Raw genomic sequence first — 22,186 nt, 5'->3', positions numbered from 1 at the left:
AGATTGCATAACCCCTGACCCTCTGCCTGGACAGTGCTGATTGGCCCTGTGTTGATCACATGCACCCTCCCAAAGAAAAAAAAAACTCTCTAGTACTACTCACTAAACTGAGCATGTGCAGATTGACTACTAGAGCTGTGTACTATTAACAAATGGATTGGGGACAGTAGAAGAAGGGAAGGATCAGAGAAGACAGGACATAGAGGATTTACTCATTAGTGTCCACAGTGAGTATACCAAGCATGCTTTACTGCATATACAGACTGATTTTACTGATGTGGGTTTAGTAGAACTTTAGATTTGCCTCAGAATCTGTGTAATTAATGTGTTTTGTTTTAAAGGGATGAGGTGACAACCCTAACCAGAATGTGTAACCTAGAGTTGCCACCTCATCCCTTTAAAACCGAACACATATGAATTACACAGGTTCTGGTGCTAATGCATTGCAGATAAAGCACTGAGTTTAATTGCCACCCTAATCAGCCACATAACTTGTGTAATTCATATGATTTTAAAGGGATAAGGTAGCAACCCCACTGTGACCTCGTGATAACTGGCAGCTCCATGAAGAGGCACCAGAGTCACATGACAAGATCAGCTGTAGCGGCATCATCACAGCCTTCCGCCAGTCCTCGCCTCGAGTCACGTGGCTGGGACGTCATCCTTGGGCTTCGCTGTATAACCGCTGTGTACAGCTGCGTGCATTAGACCCACACGGTCTCCGTACACAGCGCAGGTGACGTGCAGGGCGGTGACGTCCACTTCTGTTCCCCTGTCTACTAGACCGGCTCTACTCCACTCCTGATTGGCTGCAAGTTCTGCTGACAACACTGTCTCTCACTGGAGGCTCCCTCTCTGCTGAGTCTGTGCTGCTAGGCATGCCGGGAATTGGAGTTCGGCTCGCTGACGTGCTGCGTAGGGTAGACGCGTACCTCAGCTATGCAGGGACTACAAGACCCGTGATGCAGTGCGCCGCGAGCTGCTGGCTTCCCTTCGGACAGATGACTAGTGCAGCATGTTGTACCGTGCTGTAGCTCCAGCTGAGTGCCTGCTCCGAGCTCGCCCACACTCCTAGCGGAAGAGTGTAGCTGGCAGACCCGAGCCTTCCCGCCTGTGCCTCTACGTCCAGTGAGTGTTTTGTGTGTGTGGTAATGGTGGGTGCCAGTCTTCTCTTCCTCACAGTCTCCATATGGAGCAGTGCTGTGTGCTGGATAGTTCGGGCCACAGGTGGTGCTCACTTGTTAGGAGGTGGCCTCTTCCCTCTCAGCTCTTGTTCCTCATCACCTCACCAGCATTGCTCAGAGGTGTATGGGTGACCCCTCATTTTACATGGTAGTGTTGTCCTGGTGACCCTGTGCTGTGCCCATGCAGAGTAAGGAGGAGAAGCCATGTGTAAGGTCTGTGTTCACCTGCTCAGAGCTGACCTCTATAGGGGCGTTGTTGGATGTGCGTTTAAGGGTCGTGTTCATGCGCCAGGATAGTGACGGGCGTTGTATAGATAGCCTGTCAATGATTGGCAGCAGCTGTGGATTTTCTCATGCATCTGATCATGTATGTCCATGCGGGACCGTCCACAGCTCCAGATCAGGGATGAGCTCAGGCATGTTCAGACAAGTTCAATCCCACCGGCCAATTATAGGTGGCGGAGGTATTCCCTGCTACTGTATGTACGCATACCCCTTGCATGGATGTGGGGCAGGGAATGCCTGTGATTGGCTGTTGGCTTTGACGAATTCCCAGTGGGATATCTCAGGCGGGTTGGGACTCATGTCTGAACCCACCTCAGCTCATCCCTACTCTGGATGCAGATAGACTGTGCCCAGAGTTATATACGGATGTAAACACTGGGGTGTGTGGGAAGATCCGTACAACCACTGCGTAGCTCAGCCTGTCATTGACATATACAGGCTGGCAACATGGATCATCTGTGACTCCCTAGGCACATATACATGTCCCTGTTTATGAATGTGCGGGTCTATGGGCCCATTTGAATGAGGCCTAATGTGCATTTGAAACACAGGTCAGCAGACTTCAATGGCTTTAAAGTGGTAGTAAACTCTTCGGAGGGGAATCTTCTCCCCGCAAGATAATATAATGTGCTAGCATGTATCGCATCTTAGCACATTATGGAAAACAAAATATGAAGCCCTCCAGTGGCAGGGCTTCCATCTTCACCCGATCTTCTGGGTTTGCTGGCTCTGGCCACTTGAATGGCCAAGCCACGATGACGTCATGCGGATGGGAGCCACGGTTTACGGCACAGAACTGAAGGGATGGCACAGGAATGCCACCAGTGATGTCACCGGCTGCATCCAGTGTGAATATTTCCTAAACGCTGCACGTTTAGAGGATATTCACTGTACCTACAGGTAAACTTTATTGTAAGCTTACCTGTAGGTACAAATGGAATTCACTGCCACTTTAATGGAGGAGTGTGAATCAGCGGTTTCAGCCACAAGGCCGCAGCCTGCATCTGGTCCGCAGTTTCCCTCTCGCAATGTTGTGGCTTCCTGTGTGCTCACAGTCTACAGCTAGGATAGCCCCAAGAACTGCACAGCCTGTAAGCGACTGACCGGGAAGTCACTCCCTGAACCAAACCCTTCCCTTGTCCAACCTGTGAGCTCGGTGCTTGGGGGTGTTCATGAGTCCAGTGTCTTATGAGCTGGGTTTTGGACTGTTGAGAGATATCCATGTCCCCTCTCCAGCTTTGGTAGCAGAGTGATTGTACAGATTACAGGAATGGCATAGACCCAGAGGAGATGGTAGATGGGTGGAGTGGAGGAGACATACAGTGAATGATACATATCTAGAACTGTTCATCAATCTGCAGCTGGACAGATGTCACCTGTCATGTATGTCTATGGCTCTACTTTGCAGTAATTTAGTGATTACATAACTGGCAGGTAGATCAACAGGCATACATAGCAAGCACTATGCAGGTGAAAGTAGTTTAAACTCATACAATTAAAGTATGGGAATATGTAACTTTATTTATTTTTTAGGCCTGATTCACACTTACTGTAACACATAAAAAGCCAATCTAGGTGCCCATGGGACTTTTTTTGGATATGTGTGTGTGTGTGTGTGTGTGTGTGTGTGTGTGTGTGTGTGTGTGTGTGTGTATGTATATATATATATATATATATATATATATATATCATCTTTGTGCCTTTCAGAGCACATAAAGTGTTAAAAACTTTGTTACACAAGAACTGGTTTACTAATGTCACCCTTCACAGATATCCATTTATACACACATTTCAAGCAATATCTTCTTTACAAATATGAATCATATAAATTTGCAGCATACACAGATCGACATATTGCATCACAGATTTCAACACGTTCCGTGAATAATGCACTTCATCAGCGTTCAGTTCTGTTGACAAGGTGTCTATGAAATGAAAACAACAAAGTAAGGTACAAAAATAGGTCAATGTAACTACAGTTACTAGTTATAAAGGGTGTCTGAGGCACTGTTTAAAGATTCCCCGGAGTATGTTCTATTGAGGTATGTTTAAATTGTAAGCAAAACTAGTGAAACACAGATTTTTCTTGTCAAATGCTCTTTTGCAGTGCTGCATTCTAACGGAAATGGCTGTATTTTGAGAAGCTCATTAATTGACAAGAGCCCGTATTTGAACTGTAATTCCGCCCCTTTTTGACCTGAAAATTGGTCTCTTGAACCTCAAGATTGACACTTGGCCACCAACACTGCATTGTGGGAAGGCATGGAGGTATTTGATAACCCATGACCTGAAGTACTGGTTGTTTCAGTTTCTCTCCAGTGAGCAGAGACTGAGTGAACAGTGGCAGAATATAACCTGGGGAAAGCCATATTAAAAGAAGAGCCCCCCCCCCCCTTTTTTTTTTTTTTAATGTGAGCAGGCAGGTTGTTTATTGCAGAAGAGACATACAGTAAAATCAACCCACCTGTTGTCTTGCAGTTTTCCTTTTAGAATGAAAAAAGTAAGGAAAGTAAGAGTTAAGGGGAAGATGACGTAAAAGTGTCCATAAAATGTTATGCCGAGCAAGCAGGGGGCAGGGCCGAGCTGCCCGCTCTGTGTCAATTGACACAGGCAAAGCGGCTTGGGAGTGAGCCCTCTGGTGCCCATAGAATGCTGCCTTTCAAGGGGGCACGTGCTGAAGAGGAGGAGCCTGAAGCATTGGGGGAGAAAAAAAGGAGGATCCGGGCTGCTCTGTGCAAAACCACTGCACAGAGCAGGTAAGTATGACATATTTGGTATTTTGATTTAGAAAGAAAAAAATGGAAGCTTTAATTTCGCTTCAAATCAGAACTTATTAGGATAAACAAAGGAATAAGTAAAAAAAAAAAAAAAAAAAAATCTTTGTCAGGTCTGACATATGCAGATTGAAGCTCATCAATTTGATTTCCAGATGAATGCAAGGGTGAATGTGAAAGTACCATGTTACATTGTATTTCTCTATATTGTGTCTGGACAAAGAATAAACAAAAAAAATGTGAAAAATATGTAGGTTCCTAAAGCTAATGCATCAGGATAAGGATACTTATTTTTTTTTTCAAAAGTGAGTTATTTTCAGTTGAGTCCAGTGAGATCTGAAAATTAGTCATATGACGGAAAATAGAGTACCTTAAGCTAGCCATACATGGCTCAACATTCGGTCAGTTCGGCCTAAAGTTCGCCCCATGTTCAACTGTGGTTGAACAGAAGTTGATCTAGGCCTATAGTACTTTAACAAACTAAATGTCATTTAGTTAGGGCTTACATCTACTTTTATTTTTGTCTTCTTTAACACCTTTGTAAATGTTTGGGATGGGTAGCTACTGGAAATCTTATCAAGCAGAAATAAAAATTGCTCACAACAGTAATTATTACTTCAAATACCTTTTTATCTTTAAACAATTTTTATAAAACATGTATTCCCAACCTGCTGGTGTGTTTTAGCATGTCAATTATTGCAGTCTGAGTGCTAGCTGTTTTCACAAAGCAGCAGCACCACAATCGTTTGCAGTTAGGTTTACGAGAAAATGAAACAGCCAGTATGGGTGGAGGTTGCATGTCATGGTACTTTCCATAAAGTTAACCACAAATATACTGTAGATGGTTGATGTTTCCAGCTGTTTGCAAAATAGAAGGGGTTGTCTGGTTTGTTTCAGTAGACCATAGGATCATTTTATTACCTACTTCTAATGTAAGGTCAGTCCACAATACTTTATCTCTCCTCTAGTGGTCCAACATCTGGGAAGTCCCATTGCCAGAGCCAGCATCTTCTCCCAGGCTTCTTCTGGGTGCCAGGTCTTCAGCCATCTCTGATACAGGTAGTTAAGGCATAAGATCTTGTGTGCAGTAAGACGGGCCTGAAAGGTTTTCACTTATTGGGGGAAACTGAAAAACCTATTTAAATGACCTTAAAAAGTGGTATTAAAACCTAAAGAAAACCTTTATTATACTGCAGTTTACCTATTCCTAGATGTGATGGCTGCATTCATTTTCTTTTTTGGTTTTCTTTCTTTTGTTTTCCTCTGGTGACCCAGCCAGTACGTCTGTTTTTTCCTCAGAACAAGCTGTTCCACACAAGTAGCAGTTGCAGGGATGAGACAAACCATCAAACACCGACAGGGATGCTTGCAATGATCAGCTTTTATTTATGTAAAACCTTTTTCCCAGAAGAAAAAAAACTGTTTGCTGTAACTGCTTATAAAGTATGAGCTAGAGCCTGACTTCAATTTCTAAGTGTATTATAATTTGCTACTACATCTAATACTTCCCTCCCCTGCTCTCAGATGGCAATTCTGCTGTCCGAAGGTGCCCCCCTGTGCTCATTCATGCAGAGTGGAGACACTCTAATACAGGAGGTGTGCAACTGGGTAGATCACCAGGTGAAAACAGGGGTGGAAAAGCCAAAAAAAACAAATGCAGCCACCACATCTAGTGATTGGTAAGTTGAGATATATTACATTTTTGTTTTTTAGTTTAATACAGTTTTAACCATTGCCCTGCAACTCGGTCTAGAAACGTGTCTTTTACCATGCAACTTCGTTTTGGAAATGTACTGCATGCATTTGTGCAACACATTTTAAGGCTCTTTTTGAAGCAATGGGGTTTCTGAGACTGGGCCTGCTCCAAGTTATAGTAATGCTGCACTATGGTTAAAACACCTAAAAAGAAGTCCACCTAAAAGTAGCAAGTACCTTTAAAAAAAGATTATCTGTAAATATAGCCCATTGTGTTAGCCTAACAACTTGGCTATTCAGTGGGCAGGAAAATAAACCAGATACCAAGCAAATGTTTATGTGGGGTAGTCATTGTGAAGAAATTCAGTGTGCAGGTGCCTTAAACCGGATATTGAGCAAGAGCCGGTAACATCTAGGGAGTCATTGTTTACTATTTGGTTGGCAGTCAGTGACATCAGTGTAGACATAAGGTATTTGTACAAAGAACATAAAAGCAGAAGAGAGATCACATATTTAGGGAAAGCGGTAAGGCAGTGTCTGAAGGTACTGCTCAGCATATATTCTTCCCCCTGCACTTGCTCCCTAAGCTCTAGCTATGTTCTGTGAATGTGAAGAGAAGCTAAAATATTGCAACTTATAAGTAGACAATAGGTTCACTATTTCTGCTTATTTCTTGCCTCCTTGGTCTTCTGTGGTTTTGAAAACTTGCATGCTCTACTTGGCACCCATCGAAAATTGATGGCATGCCTACCACTACAATGACTTGTCATGAGGAAAACATGGAGGGCGTCTAATTGTGCTGATTCTTTTTTGCTTCAAGTCACTGACCCAAAATTAGTATATAGATTTGGTCTTTATTTCAGGGCTCTCAGCTGTTTAAAAAAAGGGCAGTTACAAAGGCTATAAACAATTCTTCCCCCTCGCTGCCCCCCCAGACTCCCCTACTTCAAAGGTGGGGCGTCTTGTTCTTTATTGAATGCCCACCCCTCTATCTGCAAGCGCAGGGGATCATGGGAATTCCCCCCTCTGTGGGGACGTCACCATGGCACCCTTCACTGACATATACTGTGCAGGGAATGACACGAACATAATCCTGTCAGCTTGTGGAATCAATAGTAACTATGGTGCTCCAAACTTTCCTCCTTCCCTGTACCTCTGGGTCACATCAGGAACATGTCTATGGGCGCCCCCCTGATTAGCTGTGGTGCTTGTCAAGTAGAAGTGAATGGGCTGCACACTGATGGCGTCACCAAAATCAGCTTTAAACCAACTCCTAAAGCAGGTTTTACATCAGTGACAGCATTTGGTGTGCGGCCTTTTCATTTATACTTGACAAGCATCATCACATTAGTGTTGCATTCTGTATCATTAAGGTCCAACCCAGGGCCAAGAGGCAAGAAGGCAGAGGACCCAGTGTGTCATGTGACAAGCACGAAGACCTCAAGAAAAGGTAAGCATAAAAAAAAAAAAAAAAAAAAAAAAATTACAGCAGGGAGTTGGGGACTTTGGGACTAGGATGGGGCTATCCCAGACTTAGGCTTGAATGTAAAAAAAAATTTTTTTTAACCACTTGCCTACTGGGCACTTATACCCCCTTCCTGCCCAGGCCAATTTTCAGCTTTCAGCACTGTCACACTTTGAATGACAATTGTGCGGTCATGCAACACTGTACCCATATGACATTTTTATCTTTTTTTTTTTTTTCACAGAAATAGAGCTTTCTTTTGGTGGTATTTAATCGCTGCTGGGTGTTTCATTTTTTGCGCTATAAACAAAAAAAGAGCAAAAATTTTGAAAAAAAAGTTTTCCTTTTGTTTCTATTATAAAATTTTGCAAAACAGTAATTTTTCTCCTTTACTGACGTGCGTTGATGAGGCGGCACTGACGAGGTGGCACGGATAGGCAGCACTGATGGGCACTGATGTTACTGCACTGCTGGGTGGCACTGCTGGGCAGAGGTGGGTGGCACTGCTGGGCACAGGTAGGTGGCACTGCTGGGCACTGGTCATCAGTGCCGATCACTTCTCTGACAATTGCTGGTTATCGGTAGTAATTTCCTCATGCTGTGACAGTGTGAGGAAAGTGCAGCCGATAACTGGCAACTATATTTACCCTGTGATCTGCTGTGTCATTGGACACAGCTGATTACATGGTAAAAGGCCGCTCTGATTGGCCATTTACCGTATCACCGGTGGCAGCGCTGGGGGCATGTTCTGGAATGACGTCCATGGATGTCGTCCCTGAACTAGACAACCGCGTTGTAGCAGTCTTTCGGCTATATTGCAGTAGGGAAGAGGTTAATCAAATTTTTAATGAATTCAGTGTGCTTCTATGATACTATACTTAAATAGTACACTGTATTATGTAGCACAAACTACTTAAGTTTTTGAGCCTCTTCTGTCTTACTGAAAATCGTAGGGAGTCTATCCTCCTAGATTAATCTGCTTTTATTGTGCATAGACCAGAATAGCAAGAGACCAGATTGCACAGACTGTTCACAGAATAGTAGAAAGTCAGCTTGGTGGAAAAACAGGAGTAGACTTGGAACACTGAACATTTTAGCAGACATAGGTCAGTGTTAGTCTTTCAATAGCATTCAACTGACTTTTTTTTTTGTATTCTTCAGGTTTTTATCTGCTGGAATTAATTCTATAATGCAGGAAGGCCGACCACAGGAGGTAAGCATCACTTTTTTTTGAAAGTTATGCTGGTGCAGTGAAAGCTCCCTCATTAAAAATATGTGCAGAATATGCAGTTCACAGGATTGAGCTGAAATGGCACTGCTAGTAAGGCTCATGGAACTGTACAGAGGACAAAGCTAACTTGAAGATGAGCAATTACCTGTGGGCATGCCATGGAATTTGAGAATCACTTGAGTATTTCATTCTAGGAGTACCACTCGTTGGAATGCTAGAGAATGGTTCTGAAAGTAGTGTTTATTAAATCCCCCATCTGACCTGACTGTAAAGACCTGATTTTTTTAAAGATCAGAAGTATGCTCATTAGGCTGGGGATCTCCTCTAGTGGAGCAGGGATGCGCTTCCAAGATGTGTTACACTTACAGGTTCCTTTAAACTCTGACTTCACAAAAAAATCAATGATTTGGGCATCTAGTGATGAAATAAAGCATACATGCTCCCATTTGTGCACTTTTACATGTCCTATGTGAGAAAATATTTGGTATGACACGGCTGCCATTGACTATGCTAACATGCATACCCAAGAATGTTAAGGAAAGCAAGTTTAATTTTACTGGTGAAGAGCACTTCTCATATCTTATCCAAAAATCCAAGCTGATACATATTTTAGCTTTACTAAAAAAAAACTGCAGTGCCACTGTACTCCAAACACAGTGTGCTCAATTAACCAAAGGGTATTGCATGCAATATTTGGATCATGTGACTCATTTGATCAAAATATCGAATGTGATAGTGAAAAAGTGAATTTACTATCAGTTTATGTGGTATTTAGCGCTAAAATAACAACCGCATGGTAAATACCACAGAAACTGACAGTCAATTTACAAAAATAAATACATTTGTTAAATAAGTAGTGGTCTAGTCACATGTTATTTAACCCCTTGACGCCAATTGCAAATATGCGGCCTCTTGGCATCTGTGCCTTGACACCGAGTGGCCACATATTTGCGTACAATAAAAAAACGACGTGCTGAGAGTTCATGCCCTGCATGCTCCCAGCACATATGTCTGTTACTCCTGGAAAGGTCCCGATCTCCCCTTTGGATCTGGACTTTTTTCGATCATGTGATGGTGAATCACGGCGGTCACATGACCCTAAAACCCCACCCTGCCTCCCGACTTCTGAAACTCTTAAAGGGCCGGTAGGCACCTGCGCCAAGAGGTTAAGAAACATATCCCTGTTGACAACAGAATGTAACCAAAAGACAAAAAAAAAAAACAGTGCTAGTCCTCCAACAATCAGACGCTTTAGGGTTGGGGCAATCACATGGAAAAGACAAATAATTTGCCGTGAACCCCCCCCTCCTAAAATCTATACTTTTATCCGAGTATGCAGCCTGGAAGGCAAGGAAGGGGAGTGAGCGTGTGGCCCTCCCCCCTTTTGAACCATACCAGGAGTCATGCTCTGAACAGCGGGAGGAGACGCCCGCAACACACCTTGTCCCCATTCTGATGAGATCAAGGGCCTCTTCCCCACAACCTTGGCCCAGTGGTTGTAGGCTGCATGGGGGTTACTTGTTGGAATCTAGAAACCCCTGTTAACAGGAGGGCTTCCAGATCCTGGCCCCGCATTTGAATGAGTAGGGATACTATGTACCCCTACTCATTTCAAAACAAAAATGACAGGTGTAAATAACACCAAGTAGTTGTTGACGCGACCAACCAGTGACGTCATTGACCATTCATGGATAAATCCATATTTGTTAAATGATGTTGTCAGGAGGGCGGCCTTTTGTAATGTCATTGACAAAGCTTGGATGTATGATCAGTGATGTCAATGTGTGGCCCTATTCACTCATGTCACTTACACTACTCGCTTGTTTACTTAAGAGGCAGGGGGAAGTAGTGTCAGTCAGAGGGTACCTAGCGATGGAACGGTCTTGTGGGCTGGCCGCAGATTTTTTCTTCATGCGGGCAGCGTTCAGGACAAAACTGTGTAGTGTTCTATTTACACTTGTCATTTTTTTCTGGTGAATGAGTATGTATATGCATGGGGTTGGGGGGTTTGATTCTGGGGGCCTCCTTGTTAGGATTCCAGATTCCAATATGTCAAACCCCGTCAGGCTAGGGTTGTGGGGGAAAGGCCCTGAGCTGAACTGGCACATTTAGCAGTGGTAGGAGTACCACTGTTAAATATTTTCTAAATAAAATTGCAGCACTAAAATAAATATTTCACTTCCAGCTACAGCTGAAGGTCAGACATGTGTTTAACCACTTCAATACCGGGCACGTTTACCCCCTTCCTGCCCAGGCCAATTTTCAGGTTTCAGGGCTCTCATACTTTAAATGACAATTCCAATTTATTTTTTGCTAAATTAACAAAAAATGACAAATTTTCAGAAAAAACGCACATTTTTCTTTCTGTTATAAAGGTTTGCAAATAAATAATTGTTCTTCATAAATGTAGGCCAAGATGTATTCGGCTACATTTCTTTGGTGAAAATAACCCAAATCCGTATTTAATATTTAGTCTGTAAGAAAGTTATTTTCACAAACTATGCGATATATCTGAAAATTAATAAATCCTGAAGTACTTGAGTCCCAAAAATGTCAGAACAGTACAGATATCCCCCAAATGACCCCTTTTTGCAAAGTAGATAGTGCAGCGTATTTCATAAGAGGCATGGCGAGTTTTTTGAAGTTGTAATTTTTTTTTTTTTTTTTTGTCATTTTTTTGGAAAATGAAATAAAAAAAAAATATTTTCACAATTTTTTTTATTTTTACATGCTGTCACCAGTGCAGTACAGTGTCGTCATTTAACTGGTGTGGTGGTGATCAGGGACACTGACTGGTGACCGTAAAAAAAAAAAATGAATTTTATTTTTTTAATTACATAGTGTTCTTTCTTTCTCTTTTTGCTTTCTCTTTTTGCTTTCTCTTTTTGCTTTCTCTTTTTGCTTTCTCTTTTTGCTTTCTCTTTTTGCTTTCTTTCTTCCTTCTTTTTGCTTTCTTTTCTTTTCTTCTTTTGAAGAAAGAAGTGATCAGTATTTTTTTTTTTTTTTTTCAAATAATTTCTTTGCTATATGCAAGCATTTGACTCAATGAAATTGATTCATTCAGGTTTTTTTGTTGTGATTAGCTGTGATTGGCCATGGCTAATCACAGGACTCAGATGGGCTGTGACTGGCCCAGTCTGTTCTTGTGATCACTGACTAATCACAGCTAGTGACACAATTGTATACAGTGGATGGCATGAAAGGAAACCATCCATTGTTTACAACTGTCATGTGACCTGCTGGGATTGGTCACATGGTACTGGCAACGGGCTGGTACACAGATCTGTCATAGGCTGTGTCCGAGGTACACAGCCGGTGACCAATCTCACCACAGCGTGGCCCTGTGGGCACACACAAGGCGAGATCCCAAAAGGATGTTACTTGACACCCACCCGGATAGATGAGAGTCCTGGCCGGCTGTTATTTTCCTGTTGGCCGGGCGGGAAGTGGTTAAACATGTTAACTACTGCAAAAACACTGTTCTTTGGGTTAAATCAGTGTTTCACAACCTTTGTTCAGTCAAGGCACCCTTTAAAATTATGGACAGTCTTGAGGCACCCCATTCTAAAATGTGAAAAACTGTTTTTAATAGTTTTTATATAATACAGCAACATCCACATATGTAGAACACCCAACATTAGGTGATTTATTCTTAGAAAGCAAAATACACTTTTGAACACTGGTACTGAGTAGTATTCCAATGTTTCTCCTCTTCCTCCATTTTTCTCCATCACTCAGCTAGTGTGACCCCCGCACTGATGGAGAGGGGCAGGGGAGGGTGAAACCTAGGATGCTGTGCAGGCAGCTGACATCCTCTTTATCAACTGATGATGTCATTGGTTGTCAGGATGCCGATGGCTAGAAGGTCATAATGGTGCACAATGAAAACCTGTGGCTTTGTGTAACTAAAAGGCAGGCTTGTTCTACCCGCTGGCTTGTATACAAGTTTTGGGTAATTTTGTAGACATTTTGCCAAGGAACCCCAGGGTGCCTGGGCACCCTGGTTGAGAAAGGTTAGGTTAAATAACACATTAATTATTTAATGTGTTTTTTACTGTGCTTTTGATTTCAATGGGAAGAGGCGTTTTTGGGTTTTGTTCAGTTTAAAAAAATAAAATAAATAAATGCTACAAGCAGGAGCTTTTACACCGCAATGGAAGCGCAACGCCCTCATGTGAAGACATACAAAAGGAAGCGTTTTTCTTGAGCTTTTCAGGTGCTTTTTTTAATGCAAAAATGCTTCAAAAACTCCTCAGTGTGAAAGTAGCCTTAGTGAATTGAGCCCAACATCTTACACTAAATGTTTCAATGACATATTATTTCTGATAACCAGTGATGCTTTTACTGTTCTTGTGAGTATTGATTTTGTTCCTGACATCGTCCAAGTCTGGACGTTTATCTTTAAATAAATTGCTAACGGTGATATTTTGTTTTACTGATTACTTTGAATTTTTGCAGGTTGGTACACAACCAATGGCAGAATCTGTTGCTTCAGAGGATGGACCGGCTGATTCTTCTGAATCACCACACATCTGTAAGTCGTTAGATACCTCCGTTGGGTTACTTACTGTTAATGAAGAATTACCAAATAAGTAATGATAAAGTAAACCTTTTGAGAAAAGAAATAAGGAAGCTACTATTGCTGACTTGTTTTTAAAAGATTCAGTCTCCATGGCTGTTATTGTGATATTGGCTTCACTACCTCAAGAGTCATGGACCTGGTAAATGTATGAGAATAGTTTGGAGTTCTATCCGCATGCTTGCACCAGAACAGTAACTTACAAAGCCCCTTTAACCCCTTCACGCCAGCACCACCCGGCCCTTTAAGAGTTTCAGAAGCTGGGAGGTGGGGCGGGGTTTAGGGTCATGTGACATGATCTGGAAAGGTCCCAATCAAAAGAGGAGATCGGGACTTTTCCGTTAGTACCGGCCATGTGTGCGTTTCATAGAATGCAAATGTGCGGCCGCTCGGCGTCTAGGCCCAGTGATGGTCTGGGGAGGCATATCCATGGAGGGACGCACAGACCTCTACAGGCTAGACAATGGCACCCTGACTGCCAATAGGTTTCGGGATGAAATCCTTGCACCCATTGTCAGACCCTATACTGTAGCAGGGGGCCTTGGTTCCTCCTGGTACACGACAATGCCTGGTCTAATGTGGCGAGAGTATACAGGCCATTCCTGGAGGTTGAAGTAATTCATACCATTGAATGGCCCCCATGCTCGCCTGACCTAAATCCAATAGAACACCTCGGGGATATCATGTTTTGGTCCATCTGACGCCACCAGATTGCACCTTAGACTGCCCAGGAGCTCAGTGTTGCCCTGGTCCAGATCTGGGAAGAAATACCCCAGGACACCATCCGTCGTCTCATTAAGAGCATGCCCCAACGTTGTCAGGCATGCATACAAGCAAGTGGGGGCCATACAAACTACTGAGTACCATTTTGAGTTGCTGCAATGAAATTTCAGCAAAATGGACTAGCATTCTGCATCATTTTTTAACTTTGATTTTCGAGATGTCTTTGAATTCAGTCTAATGTAGGTTGATAATTTTAATTTCCATCAAACAATGAGGCATCCTTACATTCCTAACACACTTAACACATTACACAGTCCATATCAGTATAGATATCCAGCATGATATTTTTCCAGATTGAGATCTGATGTGTTTTCAAAGTGTTCCTTTAAGTGTGTGTGTGTGTGTGTGTGTTTTTTTGTATTTGTTATAGCCAGGTGGCAACAGGCATATTTATAGAATGTCCGCAATGGCAGCCCTCATACTTCTCTCATGACAGGGCACATGAGCCGAGTTTCATTCTTTAATAAGAAAAAAAAAAAGGTTTGTTTTTAAGCTTCTCAAGTAAAAGCATTAGAAAAAAAATATCCCTCACTATTCCTTACTTTTCCTGTTAAATATACAGTTCCAAGAAAAAGTATGTGAACCCCTTGGGATTACGTGGAGTTTTGCATGAACTGGGCATAAAATGTGCTCTGAACGTCATCTAAGTCACAACAATAGAAGAACACAGTCTGCTGAACATAATACTACACAATCATTAGATGTTGCCATGGTTTAATTGCACATAACATGTAAACATTCACAGTGCAGGGAGGAAAAAGTATGTGAACCTTTGGACTTAATAACTGGTTGACCCTCCTTTGGCAGCAATAACCTCAACCAAACGTTTCCTGTAGTTGCAGATCAGACCTGCACAACGATCTGGAGTCATTTTGGACCACTCCTCTTCACAAAACTGTTTCAGTGTAGCAATATTCTTGGGATGTCTGGTGTTAATCGCTCTCTTAAGGTCATGCCACAGCATTTCAATCAGGTTGAGGTCAGGACTCTGACTGGGCCACTCCAGAAGGCGTATTCTGTGCTGTTGCAGCCATTGTTTTGTTGAATTACTTGTATGCTTTGGGTCATTGTCCTGTTGCATCACCCATCCTCTGCGGAGCTTCAGTTGGCGGACAGATGGTCGTACGTTTTCCTGCAAAATGTCTTGATAAACTCTGGAATTCATTTTCCCATCAATGACAACAATCTGTCCAGGCCCTGAGGCAGCAAAGCAGCCCCAAACCATGATGCTCCCTCCGCCATGTTTCACAGTGGGGATGAGGTTTTGATGTTGGTGTGCTGTGCCTTTTTTTCTCCACACATAGTGTTGTGTGTTCTTCCCAAACAACTCAATCTTGGTTTCATCTGTCCACAGTATATTTTGCCAGTAGTGCTGTGGAACATCCAGGTGCTCTTTTGCAAACTTCAAACGTGCTGCAATATTCTTTTTGGACAGCAATGGCTTCCTCCGTGGTGTCCTCCCATGTACTCCATTCTTGTTTAATGTTTTCCTTATTGTAGATGTGTCAACAAAAATGTTGGCATGTGCCAGAGATTTCTGTAGATCTTTAGCTGACACTCTGGGATTCTTCTGTACCTCATGCAGCATTCTGCGCTGTGCTCTTGCAGTCATTTTTACAGGACGACCGCGCCTAGGGAGAGTAGCAACAGTGCTAAACTTTCTCCATTTGTAGACAGTCTGTCTTACCGTGGACACATGAACATCAAGGCTTTTGGAGATACTTTTGTAACCCTTTCCAGCTTCATGCAAGTCAACAATTCTTGATCGTAGGTCTTTTGAGAGCTCTTTTCTGCGAGGCATGGTTCACTGAAGACAGTGCTTCTTGAAACCAGTAAACCCAAAACAGGTGTGTGTTTTTTAAGGGCAGGACAGCTGTCAGCAACACATCCAATATCATCCCACTGATTGGAGTCAAGGTTGGCTCACTCCTGGCTCCAATTAGCTCTGGGAGAAGTCATTAAGCTAGGGCCTCACATACTTTTTCCTCCCTGCACTGTGAATGTTTACATGTTATGTGCAATTAAACCATGGCAACATCTAATGTTTGTGTAGTATTATGTTCAGCAGACTGTGTTCTTCTATTGTTGTGATTTAGATGACGTTCAGAGCACATTTTATGCCCAATTCATGCAAAACTCCACGTAATCCCAAGGGGTTCACATACTTTTTCTTGCAACTGTATGTATGCTGGTTTTGTTTAACTTTGTGCTTGCTCCCTGTAAATAAGGGGCAGAGAGGGTGGCATACTAGGTAGTGATACTATGTATGTATGTATAGCAAAGTGCCCCTAAAACAACTTGTGTGAGCAGAAAGGAGCCAGAATAAAAGGGGTGGCAGGGGGATACCAGATGATCCCAGCCTGAAGCTGTCAGCATTAAAGGCTAAGTTTGTTTTGTGACCATGTTTCTTGTTACACCCATATTTAGGTTATAACATGAAACATGGCCACCTTCCTTATCCCTGCAAAATGATGTGCGTTTTATAAGATTGATTCTAGGACTATAGATGTTTACCTTCTATATTCAGAAAGATACTTGAGTTTGGTAAAAGACCACATAGATGAGTTTGTGCTAGAAAGCAACATTATAATCAACATTCAGCACAGATTCACTAAAGATTGAAGCTGTCAAATGAATCTGCTTTCTTTTTATGTAAAAGTAGGCAAAAATATAGACATAGTGGCTGTGGACATACAGTAGTATACTTTTCAAAAGCATTTGATACATATCTGTACAAGGCTAATGAGTAGGTTAACATTTACAGGCATAGAAAGTTCAGTCTGTAAATTGAATGCAGTCATTTCGCCAGTTTGCTATCCAAGAACAGTGGTTTCTTTCTTTGAACGGACTAAGGTTTAGTGATGTACTCCATGGTTCAGTGTTGGAACTTTAACTTGTTTATAAATTATAGAGAGTTTGGGATTAAAAGTACGATTTCTGTGTTTGTACATGGCACCGAGCTATGCAGTTCAATAAAACCCATACAGAATGTCTTTAGCTTACAAGCAGATCTGCACTGTTTGCTTGGGCAACTACAGTCAAGTCCATAAATATTGGGACATCAACACAATTTTAACATTTTTGGGTCTATACATCACCACAATGGATTTAAAATGAAACTAACAAGATGTGCTTTAACTGCAGACTGTCAGCTTTAATTTGAGGGTATTTACATCCAAATCAGGTGAACAGTGTAGGAATTACAACAGTTTGCATATGTGCTTCCCACTTGTTAAGGGACCAAAAGTAATGGGACAATTGGCTTCTCAGCTGTTCCATGGCCAGGTGTGTGTTATTCCCTCATCCCAATTACAATGAGCAGATAAAAGGTCCAGAGTTAATTTCAAGTGTGCTATTTGCATTTGGAATCTGTTGCTGTCAACTCTCAAGATGAGTTCCAAAGAGTTGTCACTATCAGTCAAGCAAGCCATCATTAGGCTGAAAAAACAAACGCATCAGAGATAGCAAAAACATTAGGCGTGGCCAAAACAACTGTTTGGGATATGTACTTATAGGGCAGACATAGGAGAATGAAAACTCCTCCTATAAGCTTTAACCGGTGCTCAACTGAAGTCACAAGACTGTTCTAACTGCTGATGAGAAAAGGTATTTATCAGTTTATATTCACTAAACTAATTGCTTTTCCATGTTCTGTATACTGTGGGAGACCATATATAGTGAATGCAGGGTCCTGGGTTTAGTAACACTTTAAAAGAGGTATATACTCCAGGGGGAGAGACATACCCCCTGTGCAAAGCACTAGTAAGACCTCATCTGGAATATGCAGCTGTTTTGTGCATCCGTTCACAAAAAGGTATTGGAGAACTGTAGCAAGTGCAGAGAAGGGCAACCAACCTGATAAGAGACATGAAGGAGCTCAACTATGAAGAGAGATTAACTGAAGTGAATTTTTCTTGCTCCTTGAAAAGAGGCATTTAGGGGGGAGATTATCATTTATAAATGCAAAAATGGTCAATCTAGTCAACTTGTACAGTTCTTCACTTTAAGGGCTCATTTACACTTGCTTCGACTTTCACACACTAACACACCTACTGCATCAACATGCTTTTTTGTTGTGTTTTTTTTTTTTTTTTGAAGTGTGTGTGTATTGATTTTCTATGTGTTTTAAAGGGGCCCAGTAGAATCCCGGCTCAGTAGTACCTCTCACTCAGCAGATCCCCAGATCATTAGTACCCTCATTCTGCAGATCCCCATTCACTAGTACCCCCAGCTCTGCTGATCCCCATTCAATAGTACCCCCAGCTCTGCTGATCCCCAGAGAGAGAGTGAAAACGCACACTTGTTTAGCTCATTACATGAAAGTAGAGTTAATCATATAACTTGGATTGTTTGATGAAGAATTCCTCCTGCGCTGTAATGGACCCCCAATCCCTACCTATCAGCTGCTAACACTCAAACTGATACCCAACCAGTGCAAAATGAATAATAAACAATAGTGCAGCGCTAACAAACTAAACCACTATAAATACTACTTCATAGGCTAAAAAAGCCAAAAGCACTTACTTGTGAAATACTTAAATAAAAGTATAAACATGAAAATATATAAAATGTGAAAATTATAACACATCTTAAGGTGACCAAATTATCTTCGTGCCCCATTCCTGTGCCAACAATTAATATCAAAATAAAAATTACAAGCACAAATAACGTGATAGTGCCACTACAAATCTTATAAATGAACAAACACATAAATATATAAGTCCAATAAAATAATTCAGTGACGCAGCATACTTCATGCAATGTGCAATTAATGCTCAATCGTGTAAGTGCCAACACACTTTTCCACTCCAGCTGCAGTGCCTCCTCACCTCCTTTCTACGACCCCTATGGGCCACAGAGCTTTCAGGATCACCCTGGATCCTCAACAATTCCGTCTGGTAAACCTCCTTAGTTCTCCTATTATGCCTCCTCCACCTTTTCTTCTCTGTGACCTATAAGGTCTTTTAGGCAGTATTTCTGTGAAATCTCACTCTCATATTAGTGAGCAAAAAAAGAGATCCTCCATAGTGTAGTAAATCAAGCTTGCAGGTGTTTATTTATAAGCAGAAGTTACTCACGTTGAAATACAGCCTCTTCCTCTCCCCTGCATGGGTAAACTGCATTCATGTGGTACTTCCTGGGAGTTTTAAGATGGCGTCCGTACCGGAAGTGCGTCACTTCAAAACTGGAAGCTGCGTATCGGCGTACCTACGCGTTGCGTCATGTGGTCTTGTGACTTTTTATATATTTTCATGTTTATACTTTTATTTATTTCACAAGTAGGTGCTTTTGGCTTTTTTAGCCTATGAAGTAGTATTTATAGTGGTTTAGTTTGTTAGCACTGCACTATTGTTTATTATTCATATAACTTGGATTACAAAATCTTCAGTTTTACTCAAATTGATGCAATAATGAACACACCCCACAACAAAAATATGACCTCCATGATTTGTAAGGATGGCACCAAGTCTTCTAGGCATGGAATGAACAAGTTTGTGACATATTGCAACATCTATCTTTTTCCATTCTTCAAGAATGACCTGAGCAATGCTCAGCATGTCTCTTCAGAATTCCCCATAGGTGTTTGATAGGGTTCAGATTAGGAGACATACTTGGCCACTGAATCACTTTCACCCTGTTCTTCAGAAATGCAACAGTGGCCTTAGATGTGTGTTTTGGATCATTGTCAAGTTGGAAAAGTGCACAACGACCAAGGGTACGGAGTGATGGTAGCATCTTCTCTTTCAATATACAACAGTACATCTGTGAATTCATGATGGCATCAATGAAATGCAGCTCCCTGACACCAGCAGCACAAATGCAGCCTCACAAAAGGGCACTGCCACCACCATGTTTCACTGTAGGCACCATGCATTTTTTTTCTGTACTCCCCACCTTTGCGACTCCATACAGTTTTGAAGCCATCAGTTTATCTTGGTCTCATCACTCCAGAGTACAGAGTCCCAGTACACTTCTTCTTATTCAGCATGGGCCTTTTTTTGTGCATGGTCTTTAGAAGAGGCTTCCTTCTTGGACGACACCTATGCATGCCATTCCTCTACAGTGTACACCGTATTGTGTCAGGGGAAACAATCACACCAGTTTGGCTTTCTACTACTTTAGCTAACTGCAGTGAACTTGCATGGTGATTTTTTTTTTTCTTTTTTTTTTTTTTTCTTTAACCCTTCTCATCAGAAGACACTCCTGTCGAGGTCTTAACTTCTGTGGACGGCTAGGACGTCTCTGTGAGATGGGTGCAGTTCCATCTTTGTTAAATTTTTGCATCACCTTTGCTACAGTATTCTGACTGACAAGTAAAGCTTTGTTGATCTTCTTGTAGCTTACACCTTTCTTGTGTAAAGAAATGATTTTCTTTCTCAGGCCTTGTGACATTTCTCTTCAGGGGTGTGGAAATTAAAAAAAAAATAAAATTGTCCAACGGACCAAATCAGGGTCCCAATCTACTTGTAGCTCACAACAATCTATCTGTCCTGATTTAAAAAAAAAAAAAAAATAAATAATTTTACCTAAACCATATCTAAATAAGGTATTTATTGAAAACAAGAAGTGTTTATGTATTTTATTAGGTAGTGGTGCTTTTAAGAATGTCTGGGGCTTTTAAAAAATGAAAATGGCTTTGTGGCAACTTAAACTTCATGTTTTTAAAATTGCGCTGTTTACTTCCTCCTCGCTGGCAGGGAGGGGAGAGACCTTGCAGTGTGAGGAGCACAGATAGGGTGCTCGTCAGGAAAATGGGTGTGTAAGGCTCTCAACTCTCAGCAGAAGCGCATCTGCTGAGCGAGTAAATGAGGTGCCGGCCCCAATGAGGAATAAGGATAAAAAAAAAACTCAGATTGCACTCACACACAGAAGCACTTGGGTGCTCAGTACAAGCGAATGCTGAGCAGCCAAATCGAGCTTCGGTGTCCACTTCTTCATTAACCACTTGCCTACCAGACCATTTCTGACATTCTCTCATGTAAAAATCAGCCTTTTTGTTTTCTGGTAAATTATTTGGAACCCCCAAACCTTATATACTGTATATATGATGGGTATTGCAATTGTTTATGTCTCACGGTATTTGCACAGCGGTTTTTTAAACACAATATTTTTATTTATTTTTTTAAATACACTTTAATGAATTATATTGCATACAAACACAACATACTACCCAATTTTTTGGATGTAGAAGATGATGTTACGCTAAGTAAATCGATGTCTAACATATCATACTTTAAAATTTCTTTATCTAAAAACATTTTTCTTACAGGTCTGTTTAATTTTCTTTTTCTTTTTTTTGTATTAAACTATCACAAGGGATGAGCAGGGTCACTTGTGATTCCATGGGCCGTGACAGATCCTTTTTATGGAGAGATCTGGGGTCTATTAGACTTGGCTTAAATGCAGCCGATTAGACATAGATTGGTCTGATTGGCTGCTTTCCGGCCTGCTAGCGGCCATGTAAACAAAGACCCTGGAAACCAGAAGGTAACAGAGAGGGAGGAACAATGTTGTTTCTTCTCTGTGTGGTGCCACCGGTTGCAGCTCCCTTGGGCTCTGTGATTGGACAGAAGAGCCCGAGAAAGGTGGTGGTGGGGGGAACCCCTTCTACCACCTGCAGGAATGATCGAGTGGCTGTTCGAATCACTTTTGATTAGAAGGGATTAACTGAGGCAACAAAAAGTAAAGGGTAGAATTCAGAGGTTATATAAGGGGTTTCAGGTAGGTGTCATCGTGCTCTGCAGCATTAGGTTTGGAGGGTTAGGGTCGGCTATCAGTGTCCCCAGTAGAAGTGATATTAGGGGTCAATATAGGTGAGGGTGGGTGGCCTCAGGCATTGGGATGGGGATCACTAACCACTGGCAGTTGTGAGGGCCAGGCCAGGTGTGGATCCCGCAGGTGGAGGTGAGGCCATGTTGTCCTGGTGGAGGTGTGTCCAGTATACAACAATGTCTCCCATCCTCCCGGCTCTCTTCCTCTATCTCTAGTTCAGTAGGCAGACATGGCCCTGGAGCCCAGACTCCCGCGGCTCTGATCTGCTGTGTCTAGCCCGCACTATGGAACTCGCCTTGGGCTGGTGCAGCGCGAACACCCCCACCTAAGGACCCGCAGCAGGACTTTGGGGGGGGAAGGGCCTTCAGCCACCTGCAGAAGTGACTCGATCACTTCTGCTTGGAACGGAAATCGCCT

At 42.2% G+C, this 22,186-nt stretch overlaps 1 protein-coding gene across 1 annotated transcript in view; it reads left to right on the top strand.

Moving 5' to 3' along the window:
• Positions 1–968: 968 nt before the first annotated feature.
• The window catches only part of TRABD (TraB domain containing), a 54,102-nt gene continuing 32,884 nt past the window's right edge, over positions 969–22,186 (top strand). Inside the window, exons 1-3 of the mRNA XM_089684591.1 lie at positions 969–1,128; positions 8,565–8,616; positions 13,093–13,168. Of these exons, the coding sequence (XP_089540717.1) occupies positions 8,593–8,616; positions 13,093–13,168 (100 nt within the window). The 5' untranslated portion in view covers positions 969–1,128; positions 8,565–8,592. The remainder of the gene's footprint in view (positions 1,129–8,564; positions 8,617–13,092; positions 13,169–22,186) is intronic.

The sequence above is a fragment of the Staurois parvus genome, unplaced genomic scaffold, assembly GCF_062004578.1.
Source record: "Staurois parvus isolate SC_StPar_1 unplaced genomic scaffold, SC_StPar_1.0 ptg000019l, whole genome shotgun sequence".
In the NCBI taxonomy this organism is placed as follows: domain Eukaryota; kingdom Metazoa; phylum Chordata; class Amphibia; order Anura; family Ranidae; genus Staurois; species Staurois parvus.
This window is presented reverse-complemented; position numbering and strand designations above follow the sequence as displayed.